General features: G+C 43.1%; 1 protein-coding gene across 1 annotated transcript in view; it reads left to right on the top strand.

The window, feature by feature from the left end:
• LOC137431601 (unconventional myosin-X) overlaps nucleotides 1-12939 on the top strand; it is a 330046-nt gene that overhangs the window by 298152 nt on the left and 18955 nt on the right. Inside the window, exons 37-40 of the mRNA XM_068123112.2 lie at nucleotides 1697-1833; nucleotides 6072-6198; nucleotides 6337-6553; nucleotides 7747-8081. Coding sequence (XP_067979213.2) covers nucleotides 1697-1833; nucleotides 6072-6198; nucleotides 6337-6553; nucleotides 7747-8081 — 816 coding nt within the window. The remainder of the gene's footprint in view (nucleotides 1-1696; nucleotides 1834-6071; nucleotides 6199-6336; nucleotides 6554-7746; nucleotides 8082-12939) is intronic.

Below are 12939 nucleotides of genomic sequence, written 5' to 3'. Positions count from 1 at the left end.
CCATCTTGTCTCCCGCTCCCTTTATCATATGTTTTATGTTTCAGTTTGTCTTTTTGTGATCAATGTTAGCTCTTACATGAGCCTCGATCTTGTATACAAAAAAAAAGAGGTGAACAGCTGTCTTGAAGACCTGGAGGGAAGAATGAAATTGAAAAGAATGTTGAATTTTATTTCCACAGGCAGGAAAAATGAGGAACGAATGAGTGAAGGTAAGCAGTGATTCTGCATTTTGGGAGTTTCACCAGAATGGAGATGATTGTGGACCACGTACGCTCTGTGGAAACCTGGTAGAGGAGTGGGGGGAGGAAGAGAGAGAGTACGAGAGAGTGAGATTTGTCAGGATTGAAAGACATATTCCAAGTGTTTCACCAGCTTGAAGAGTCTGAAGACAGGGAAGATGTTGCTGCCTGCCTATCTGAAGGATGAGAGATATTGTGGTCGAGGGTGGAGTCATCAGCAAAGAGATAAAGAGGATTTTCAAGAGTCGGAGACGTCATTGATGAAAACTGATTTATTTTGGCAATGCCAACCCATTCGAAGACCACTGCATTTACATAAAGATTGCATCATCTGATCAGCAATTTCCGTTGACATTTTAACATATATCAAAAATAATTAAATTATTTGTCAAGAAGGTGGAGTTAATTTTGAAATTAAATTAATTAGAGGTTCATTCACCCAAGTTTTTCACTGTCAGGCCAATGGTTTGAATTTTTCAGATTTGTTTGCACTTTTTCTAAGAGCATCCATGTATGGCTCATTCGATTTATATCAAACAAAATTACTTTGATGTCTTACTTTTCATTAAACCAAAAATAGTTTGCTGTAGCTGCTGAAAGTTTTCCACTTTAGTGACTTTTGAAGGTTTTTGTTTGAGCAAACGCTTTTTGTTGGACTGTAAGCCTCTTTGCCTCTCTTGACCATAATGGTCATTTAGACGTCACAAAGACAGTAACCCATCGTTACGCTTCAGAGCAGCCTATTGTTTCTCATCTCCTCTCTGGTTGCATCTAAGGAAGGAAAATCGACTTAGTCCAGTATACTCATACACAATGGACTCCTATTTTTGAAACACGTTTCATCTTTAAAACGGCTGTTCACCACCATCTCTTATCTTCCCCAATCCAAAACCTTGATCTTTTCTACCCCCGCTAATTTCACCCCAAATCCACTTTTTTGAGGTGCCGACTTCTTTCCTGGAAGTCCTTTGTGTCCTTGCGTTTTATACCTATCCTGCCTCCCCCCAGGCCCTCTCCCTCCCACACATCTCCCGATGTCCCTGCTCTCAAATGTTGTGTTTGTGTGCTTCCTCCCCTTCTCTCCCCATCTTGTCGACCGCTCCCCTTTTTATATACTTTGTTTGCTTGTTTGTTTGATTTGTTTGTTTGATAAATGTTAGCTCTTTCACGAGCCTCGATTCTGTATACAAAAAACAACAAAAAAAAAACATTTTTCTCCACTTGAAAAAACTTCATTTTTCCGATCACACATGTATATTCACCCTCATATGCATATGGCACGATAGTTAGGGATTAATCCAGTTGTATTTTATTATTATATCATTGACTTTGGTGGTAAAATGATTCATGACCTCCCTTTGTTCCAACCATCATATAGTGGTTTAAAAAAATTTTTATCAACCCTTCTGCCCTCTCTCCAATTACCCTCTACATCCCTGTTTTTCTCTCATCACCAGGTGGTGGATAAGCTGATGCGTGGACTAGGTATAGAAGGAAGCCTCAATCGTTTTGCTTTGTTCGAGCACCAAGGGGAGATCAATCGAGCAATAGAAGCCCGCACGGTAGTTGCAGATCTGCTGTCCAAGTTTGAAAGGTCGTTTGGAAATATGAGCCATTTTTATTTTATGTGTACCAATTTGCAATATACTCATATGCATATGTCCCTGCTAGTCATTGCATCCTAAAACAGTTTTACAGTCGATGATATTGAGTTTATCCATATGAAAACATAAAACTCAAATTCCAAACCTCTCAATATCAAGTTGTAGTTTTTTTTATTTTTGATTATCCTGTCTTACCAGGCTTCTTCCAATATGGCACTTTGAAAATGGTGTAATCCATAACTGATTGCTTGGTGTGCATGCACAGAAACCCCAATTAACGAAGTTCTTCTGGTGGCCATAGACGTATTTCATGCCTGCCAGATAAGTATTGTCGCATGGGACAACTGAAAAAACTTTTAAAGACGAATCCAAATGCAAATATTTTTTTTCTGAAAACCATTGAAAATCATTAATCACAGTTTAATTTAAAAGGGATTTTTTTTTTTTTTTTGCCAATCACAAAGTGTCAAACGGCCCTAAAAATGTCGTTTTTCGATTTTGCCTCTTTACACATCCATAAAATATAAAGGCCCAATTTTCGTACTGCAGAATACAGATCTATCAGGTTTAATTGTGTTAACTTAAAATAAAAGGCTGAAATTTAATTGGAAAAATGCCATAGAATTGTGTTTCTGCATAAAGATGGAAAAACATCGAGTGAAATGGCTCGTATCACTCGAGTCCAAAGCACAATCAACAACTACAGAGGAACATCATATGTAATTGACAAACCCAGACTATGGAAGCACAAAGCGGTTTACAACGATGAGCAATACTTGAAGATAATATCCACAAGAAATATAAAGAAGACGAGCGTTGAATTGACAATAGACCTGGAAGAAGGTTCAGGTGTTCATCGATGAACGGTACAAATGTCACTTTTGAAATCTGGACTTAAAGGATGTGTTGGAGTAAGAAAACCTCTGTAAGGAAAGGTTAACAAGACTAAAATGCTGAAATGTGCACAATAACATAGAAATTGGACCTTGGAACAATGGTCAAAGGTGCTTTGGATAGATGAGTCAAGTTTCAGTTTTTTGGATCTAATCAAAGACGTAATGTGAGACGACAAAAAACTGAAAAATTATAAAGAGCCTTGCTTGAAGCCAACAATTAATCATGGAGGAGGTTCAATGCAAGTTTGGGGTGCATATCCTCAAGTGGTGTTGGAGGATTTCTGAACATTGATGGTGCATTGACTCCAGCAAGGTACAAACCATTTTAATCCACCATGCTATCCTCAGTGGTACATGACTTCTTCATCAAAACTTAATCTTTCAGCAAGATAATGATCCAGAACACTCAGCTGAAATAATTCAAACTTATTTGCAAAGCAAAGAGGAAGCTGGAGTGCTTGAACACATGGAATGGCCCCCTCAAAGGCCAGATCTCAATATTATTGAAACTGTATGGGACAATTTGGTCAAATGAAAAGTAAAAACGAATCCTATCAACTTAGTGAAACACCATTCCACAAGTGTTGATAACAAAATTATTTGAAAGTATTTTAGAAGAATCTCAATTGTTTTGAAGCACCATCAACATTGAGCTCTAGTTTGACCCCAGAGTTATTTTTAAAGCAATCATGGCAGCCGTGTACCAGAGCTGGAATATATGCCTGATGACGTTTGTGGATCATGGCTGAATGTTGCCTGAGTCTGTTTGCTCATACCTGTTTGATTTAACCTCAGTACATTTGCACCTGGTGCAATATGTTGGTTGGCTTTGCCTTTTTTAAATAGTGGATAATCCTAAATGCCTTAACCTAAATAATCATATATCACAGGGTGTCTCAATCATCTTGGCATCTAATAACGCTGACCATCTCAGCCCACAACCTGTCTGTCTTCAATAACTTTGATCGAGGTAAACAATTATGAAGGTTGCCATAAAATACCTTTTGGAGATTTTTTTTTATCAGTGACAGGAATGTATTCACAGTATCATGCTTTTTTAAGACGGAACTGGCTATAATGGCAGCTGCTAGTCCAATGACCTCCATTTAATAGCTCTTTCAAATGAAATGTGTAGAATTGCTAATACGATCTATAACTAGAAAAAATCACATGAAGCCCAACAACATAAATATAACGGCTTTATATTGTGGATGAGTTTGATTGTTGGCAGAGATCATGGTTTCCTGATGTGGTATTGGCCAAGATGACAGGAGCTCCTCGACTTGGTTTACGAGATTTTTTTGTACTTTTTGTGACTTTCTTGTGCAGCACATGCAAGAGTCACTTTAACGCCGTAAAGCCAATGGAGGACTTTATCTGAAAACCCATTTAATGCATTAACCCGTTTATAAATCAAGGAAATGTCCTATTATTTGCTAAACCCAAGCATGTTTCACTAATAGTTGATACCATTCTTGAATACTCACAAATAGCTGAGATTAGATATTGTGATGTTGCCTTTACTTGCCTGTTGTATACACTACCGGTCAAAATTTTTAGAACACCTCAATTTTTCCAGTTTTTATTGAAATTTACACACTTTAATGTCTCGATGTACTCTGAAATTAAGCATAGAACAAATAAACAATTGGAGATAAAAAAGAAATCATAGAATCATTTTTTTAACAAAATTTAATTTAAAATTTTGACTCAGCAAAGTAGCCACCTTTTGCAGATATAACCACCGAACACACTCGTGGCATTCTTTCTACAATATAAATCAAATATTGTTCGGGAAGTTCTTCCCAACACTGTTGCAGAAGTTCCCACAAATGTGTTGCACTAGTAGGTTGCTTTGCTTTCACCCTTCTGTCCAGTTCATCCCAAACCAGCTTGATGGGGTTTAAGTCTGGAGACTGTGCTGGCCATTCCATGATTTGAAGCCTACCGTCTTGTTCTTTTCCTCGAAGGTAGTTTTGACATAGCCTGGAGGTGTGTTTAGGGTCATTATCTTGCTGTAGGATGAACCCCTGACCAACTAGGCATATACTAGAGGGTATTGCATAGCGCTGCAAAATGCTGTGGTAGCCCTTTTGGTTCAGGGTGCCAGTCACTCTGTGCAAGTCGCCGACTCTAGATCCAGCAAAAGAGCCCCAGACCATCACGCTTACTCCTCCATGTTTGACAGTTGGTGTCACACACTGAGGAACCATCCTTTCGCCTACTCGACGGCGTACAAAAACCCTGCGTGATGAACCAAAGATTTCAAATTTTGATTCATCGGTCCATAAGACCTTCTTCCAGTCTTCAGTAGTCCACTGGCGGTGCTTCATGGCCCAGGCAAGCCTCTTTTTCTTATTTTGCCATCTTAGCAATGGCTTTCTTACTGCCACTCAACCTGTCAAATCTGCAGCTCGGTCTTCTCTTCAGAGTTGAAACTGAGACTTGCTTACTTCGACCAGTGTCAAGCTGTGCTTGAAGCTGTTGTCCTGTGAGCCACCTATCATGCAAGCTGTTGACTCTCAGAAACTTGTCTTCTGATTCTGGTGTGGCTTTGGGTGTGCCAGACCTCTTCCTGTCAGAGTTTCCTCCAGTTTCCAAGTGCCTTTTGATGGTGTAGGAAACAGTACTCACTGACACCTTGGCTTTCTTTGCAATTTCTCCAAAGGAAAGACCTACACGTTTAAGGGTTATAATGGTCTGTCTGTCTTCCTTTGTTAATTGCCTTTTTCTCACCATGATGATAGCTATATACTACTTCCTGCAGTGCAATTTTGTCCAAATAATGCTTCAGAGGGTGTAATAACAGTCTGTTCCAATACTGCTTTTATACAGACAGGGGGTTTGTAATCAAGTAATCAGCAGAGGTTGGGACACCTGTATGAATTGTTTGCATCAACTTTGAAGGCTTAATTTACTTGCATTGCTGCAGAACAGCTGTAAGTTGTTAACCCATTACTTGTTCCCTGAAGAAGGCCTTTTTTTACAATTTTACTGTGCAATTTACATTATTTTCCCGTTTTTGCTAACCTCAACTTTTTTTTAACCTCGAGCAGTTTACTGCTTACCTTTGTTGCTTTCAGGTTATTCAGTGGACTTGAATTGCTTAAATTTCAATAAAAACTGGAAAAACTGAGGTGTTCTAAAACTTTTGACCGGTAGTGTATACCATCCAAATTTGCTCAACAGTTAGTTTTTATTGAAAATAATCACACCATTATCAATGAACATTTCTTAAATATGTCAAACGTCAAAATACAACAAAACTTGAGTCATGGAAAAAACTTAACTTTGCGTACGGTACTTAACTTTGTGTCCTTTACAATTACCAGATTCTCCGAAGCAGGCGAGCAGGGGCAGGACGACAACTGTTGGAAACTTTACTTCAAACTGTATTGCTTTTTGGATACCAGGAACGTCCCCCCTAACAGCTTGGAGTTTGCCTTTATGTTTGAGCAGGTCAGTAAAAGACAAGTACACATTTTGAATTTAGTTAAGTGTAATAGTTAATGAGTTGTCACAGATTTTGAGTTTACTCAGTGTGTGTTGCTTTTGTGTCGGTAAAGTTTATCTTGTGTAAATATGTTGCCTGAACAGGCTCATGAATGCCTGGTGCATGGACGCTTCCCTGCACCTGAGGAGACTCTACAGCAGCTTGCTGCCTTGCGTCTGCAATCCAGCCTGGGTGACCATGTAAAGCACGTCACAGTGCCGGACCCACCAGGGCTTGCTGCCCTTTACCCTGTGGAGCGTCTCCGTGCTCATGTGTCAGCTGTGACACGATGTACAAGTGGAGGAGCCAATCCAAGTTGTGGTAACGGAAGTGCCATCTAAATCTTTTTGTCAAAATGGAATATTTCACTGTTGTTCCCAGCCTTCCCTCCCCTGCCTCTGATATCCTTCATGCATTTCCCTGCCCCCACTGCCTGGCCTCCCCCCCCCCCATTTTCCTCTTACTCATATTTACAGTAAAATATTTTTTCATATAATGCAGAGGCAAACATATAACTTAAGACAAAATATGACCTCAGCAGGTTTACAAAGTGGGCTGATAGGCTTTGGGAAAGTACTGCCACTGCTACGAACACACACCCCATCCTTCCTGGCATCTACATTATCTATATTCTATACTATAAGAGAACTCTTTGTCTGTCTGTGTGTGTGTCACCCCTTTTCTCAGAGATGGCCAAATGGATCTTCTTCAAACATTCAGAGGTTCATCATTGAGTGCCACAGAGTGTTTTAGGCAAAATAAAAATTGGAAAATCTTGGGGGGGGGGGGGGAACCTGGATTTTTTTTTAGTCGCTCTGTAGTGCCTAAGCATGTGTAGCTATGTGAAGGGGAATATTTAATGAACCCTGACCCCATTCCTTAGAGTGTGTGAGGAAGTATTTTAGGCCCCCACAAAAAATAGAAAAAAAAACAAAATTTTAGTTCTTCAAAATGCCAACAGAACAGCACCAGCCCAGCCAATGCCGGGTCGCCCTGCTGTGCTAGTATTATCTAAACTAGCAGGTACCCACTCTACGGGTGATCTTATTCCAAGCATGCAACACGTTCTAACACATACCTATATTTTGGTGGTGTATAGGCAAATGACAGCTCCCTCAATTGCTCCCAAAAATAAAATAAAAAATCCGGGTTACGTGCATGAAGCAAAAACATGCCGACAGCTTATAATTCAAAACACCTCACTGCACTGGAAAATGTCGGGACAGGAGCACTGTACTGTAAAGGTGGGGACTTGTAATACCCTCTCTCACCTAGAGTGGTGCTACATGATGCTACATGTAAAAAATTTATTCTGGAATCTTTAGTATATACACTTATGAAAACATAACCTCAACATTGTGTAAAGGTTATCTTGATTGGGATGTAGCATAAAATGGATTGATTTTCATGGCAAACACTATTATGTTTGCAGGTTAATGTTTTTACACAAATCCACTTTGAGTACAGAAGACGTCACATGTTTTTTGTTGTTAATGCTTTACGCAATGTTGCAGGGACACCCACTGGCCTTCCTACATCTTCATCTGAGCGCCGACTCACTGGTTTCCTGGAAGGAACCTTGAGGAGGACGTTACGCCGCAAGTCATCTGCAGTTGGCATTGAGGGCGAGCAGGATGCAACACCGGGTGGTGGAGGTGTGGGTGTCAGTAACAGGGGGCAGGCAGAACTAACTGAGCTGTGGGTTCGAGAAGAAATACAGGCATCACGCTCAGGCATCCTGGATAAATGGCGTCAGTTGCGCAGTGTGAGCCAGGAACAGGCAATGATACACTACATGGACATCATGCGGGAATGGCAAGGTTTTGGCTCAACACTATTTGATGTCAAGGTAGGTGATCTTCCTAGTTGAGTCCATCTTCCTCAGTCCACAAATGATATTTATATTCCCAACATTGCCATTTAGTTACCCCTGCCACCGAAGGTCTGTTTTTCTGTGAACAAGATATCTCATAACGTTGTGGACAGATTCGGATGAAATTTGATGGACAGGTTGGGTGTGTGACAAGGATGAAATGATTATATTTTGATGAAGATTTGGATACTATAAAAATTATTTTAATGATTATTCATTATTGAGAGGGCCAAACATGATATATAACACAATATCTCAAAACGTTAGAGATGGATTCGGACGAAACCTGGTGGACAGGTTGTGTGTCTGACAAGGGTGAATCGATTCAATCTTGGTGAAGATCCGAATCCAGACCAGACACGAGAATTTTTTAAGTGATTCTTCACCATTGAGAGATGGGGCCAAAACGATATATAACATGATATTTCAAAAAGTTGTTGACGAGTTATGACAAAACTCAGTGGAGGAGTTGGTTAGGTGACAAGAACAAGCCGATTAGATTTTGGTTCAGGACCGAATCCAGATCCGACCTTTTTGAGTGGGATAAAAAGCGTAAACTGTTCAGCTTGGCGGAGGTATGCGCTCTACCGAGCGCTGTTCTAGTTTTAATAATGCTTCGGTGATTCCACTTAAATACCTTGCCCCACATTTTAGGTATAGGCTGTTCAGACTTGCCTTTCAAGAGAAGAGAATCCTCTTTTTTCATGCACTCCAGATTCAACATCGACTATGTTGTTCATTTCTGTGTTTCGTGTTTTGTTTTGTTTTTTTTTGTTTGTTTTTTTTTGTATACAAGATCGAGGCTCGTGAAAGAGCGAACATTAATCACACAGAAAGACAAACCGACACATAAAACATATAACATCGGGAGCGGTAGACAAGATGGGGAGAGAGGGGGAAGGACACAAACACAACATTTGAGAGCAGGGACCGAGAGACATGGAGACATCGAGAGATCTGAGAGAGGGCGAGGGCTTTGGGGGGGGGGCATGGGAAGGGGGTGGTGGGAGAGGTATAAAACATATGGACACTGCCAGGACTTCCAGGAAAGAAGTTGGAATTTCAAACAAGGTGGATCTGCGGTGAATTAGCGGGGGTAGAAAAGATCAAGGTTTTGGATGGGGGAAGATAAGAGATGGTGGTGAACAGCTGTTTTAAAGACCTGGAGGGAGGAGTGGGATTGAAGGGAGTGAGGGAGTTTGTTCCAGAGGTGGGAGAAAAGAGGAATGAAAGAGTGAAGGTGAGCAGAGAGCCGAGATTTCGGCAGTTTAACCATCAGAGGGTTGCTGGCAGATCTTGTGCGACCTGTAGGAATATTTGGGGGACAGAGCACAGAGAGAGCTGGGGGTGCAAGGCCGGAGAGGAGTCGGTAGAAGACAGAAAGACCACCTACCTGCCTGCGGTGAGTGAATGAAAGGCCCTCAGAGATAGCTTCATCGCGGGAGATTCCAATAATTCTGAAAGCTTTGGTTTCAACAGCGTGAAGCCGAGCTAGGTGTGAGGCAGGAGCACCTGCCCATAGGGGAGAACAGTATTCCATTGAGCTGCGGATGAAAGCCTTGTATGTGGTGAGGAGCTCAGGTGTGCCGAGGAAGGACTTCGCACGACGGAGGATGCCCAGTCGGCGACTGGCTTTGGAGGCCAGCTTGGAAATGTGGTTTTCCCAAGAAAGATCATGGCAGATAGTGAGACCCAAAAGCTTGAGCGACAGAACTTCTTGGAGAGGATTGTTGAGAAAGTAGATGGGAGGGTTGTCCAGTCGATCTTTTCGGAGAGACATAGTAAGAGTGTGAGATTTGTCAGGATTGAAAGACATGTTCCACTTGTTTGACCAGTCTGTGATTTTGTCCAAGTCTTCAGAGAGTGAGGAGGCTGCAGACTGCCGATCTGAGGGAAGAGGAATGGAGCGGCAGAGAGTGGAGTCATCAGCAAAGAGATAGAGAGGATTTTCAAGAGAGTCAGAGAGATCATTGATGAAGACCAGAAAAAGCACGGGGCCCAGAACACTGCCTTGGGGAACTCCAGCCTGAACAGGAAGAGGAGATGAGAGAAACCCATTCAGGGCCACACGTTGACGACGACTAGAGAGGAAGTCCGCCAGCCATGCGTGGAGATTTCCATGGATACCAAAGGAGGAGAGTTTGGTGAGCAGAGCGGGGTGCCAGACCGTGTCGAAGGCACGTGATATGTCGAGGGAGACAGCTCTAATTTCCTGTTTGGCATTGAGGACCTCCATCCATTGTTGAGACAGCAGAAGCAGCATGTCCAGAGTAGAGTGACCTGGTCTGAAACCAAATTGATGATCAGAGATCAAGCCATTGGAGAAGAGGAAAGATTTCATATCCGAAGCAATGATGGATTCCATGACTTTGCTGATAATTGGGAGAAGGCTGATTGGTCTGTAGTTGCTAGGATCTGTTTTTGCACCTTTTTTGTGCAAAGCGGTGATGTTGGCTGATTTCCAAGCAGATGGCAGTTGACCTTGAGCAAAAGAGAGGGTGAAGAGAACAGAGAGAGGGTGAGATAGAGCAGCAGAGCAGGATTTTAGGACCCGTGGGCTGATGCCGTCGGGTCCAGTTGCAGAATCAGACTCGAGGGTTGACAGAAACTTTTCCACCTTGTCAGGAGGAAAGGACACGGAGTACAGGAGCAGCAGGGTACGACTGGGTATGGTGGGTACAGAGAGGGATGGGTTTGGGACACAAGATTTAGAGGCAAACACAGAGTTGAGGCATTCAGCTTTTTCACGTGCGGAGTCAGCTGTGTAGCCGTTTGAGGTAAGGGAGGGGATGGAGGGGGAACAAACACCAGAAACGGATTTGACCAGACGCCACCAGGATTTGGAAGAGGGAGACAGATAAGAGAGTTCGGTCTTGAGAACGGAGAGATATTGTTTCCTGGCTCTCCTGAGGGTGGACACACACTTGTTTCGGGCTTTGTGAAAGGAAATGAGATTTCCTTCCGTTGGATTTGCTTTCCAGGAGACGAAGGCAAGTTGTTTCTGGGCAACAGCCTCACCACAAGATTCCGTGTACCATGGACGGGAGGAAGGGTATGACAACTGAAGACGAGATGGGATAAATCTGTGCATGAGAGAGAGCAATTTACTTTGGAAGAATTCCCAGGATGAGTTGATGTCAGAGGTGGTAGAGATGGGAGACCAGTCCAGATGATTGATGGCTGCTTGAAGACCGTGCCAGTTGGCCTGAGTGAAATGCCAGACTCGTCGACGCTGAGCAGGCTCCCTGAGGATGGTCAGAGAGATGTCCACTTTAACAAGGACATGATCAGATGATCCGATTGGAGCAGAAGAAGAGCAGCAGACATTTTCAGGGAAGTTAGTCATAACCAAGTCCAGAAGAGAAGATGTTCCGTTGACTGAGATCCGGGTCGGGAAATTGACAGATTGTGTCAGTCCCAGTGAGTCGCAGAAGTCCTTTGCTGAGGAGCCATGGCTGGTGAGAGAGGTACCCACACCCAGCCAACTGGCATGATGACAGTTGAAATCACCACATATGAGGAAGAGAGAGTTGGGATGAGTAGATAGAAGTTGGTCCATATTATCAGACAGCGAGATGTAGATGGAGTCATCACTGTTTGGTGGACGGTACAACACACATATGAACAAGAGGTGGGAGCGAAGGGGAAGCCGTAGCCAGAGGTATTCCTGGGGGTGAGGTGGAGAGAGTGCAGTGCAGGGCGAGTGAGGAAGAGAGTTTTTGATAAAGATAGCAACCCCGCCTCCAGGACGAGGCTCAGGTCTATCATACCGGAGGAGGGAGTAGCCCGGGAGAGATACTAAGGAATCAGAGACATCATAAAGGAGGAAAGTTTCTGTTAAGCAGATCACGTCTGGTTTGACAGAAGCAACCTGTATGGAGAGATCAGTTAAGTTTGAACGAAGGCCCCGGATGTTTGAGGTCCATACCGTTAATGAAGAGGAAGGGGGAGCATCAGATACAGAACAGGGGGGAGGAGGGGTAGGGTAAGATGTGGAAGAGGTGGAAGAGGTAGGGAGAGCTGTTGAAGGTGTGTCAGAGATTTCAGAATAGCTCGGAGAAAGGGAAGGATGGGGCGGACAAAAGGTTTGATGGTGATTGGGTGAGGCACAATGAGGTGTTATTTGAGGAGGGGGAAGAGCGAGGCAGAAGGTTGGGGGAGATGGAGGTGAGAGTTGGAAGGGGGAAGAAGCAGGGAGGATGCTTAGAGGATGGGGAGTGAGAGGGGGGAAATTGAGAAGCAATGAGGGTGGGGAGATTTGAAGGGGAGGGGTGAGGGGGGAGTTTGTGAGGGAAGGGACAAGGGGAGGGATTTGAAAGGGATGGGATATGGGGGAGATTTGGAGGGGAGGGGTGAGGCAGGAGTCTAGGAGGGGAGGGGCGAGGGGGCGTCTTGGCGGGGAGGGGTGAGGGGGTAGTTTAGGAGGGAGGGGGCAAGGGGGGAGATTTGAAAGGGATGGGTGATGGGGAAGATTTGGAGGGGAGGGGTGATGGGGAAGATTTGGAGGGGAGGGGTTATGGGGAAGATTTGGAGGGGAGGGGTGAGATTGGATTTTAGAAAGTGTACGATTTATGGGAAACGAACATTTATTGCAAAATGGGTTTCTTGTGACCTTCGAGTTAAAAATACGTTTAAGGACGCTGGATGGAGGATGGAGTGCAGGAGAGTTTAGGGAATGTAGAAAAAAGGCACTATAGGAGATGGATATTTTTTTTGGGATGAATTGATTTGGTGAGCAAGTCGAAAGCAGCCTTTAAAGAAGAAGAAGAAAAAGGTGTTATAAAATATGATGGAATACATAACTTGAGGGGAAAGTGTAAACATTGAAGGTTAA

The sequence above is a fragment of the Myxine glutinosa genome, chromosome 7 (genome assembly GCF_964187855.1).
Source record: "Myxine glutinosa chromosome 7, kmMyxGlut1.1, whole genome shotgun sequence".
In the NCBI taxonomy this organism is placed as follows: domain Eukaryota; kingdom Metazoa; phylum Chordata; class Myxini; order Myxiniformes; family Myxinidae; genus Myxine; species Myxine glutinosa.
This window is presented reverse-complemented; position numbering and strand designations above follow the sequence as displayed.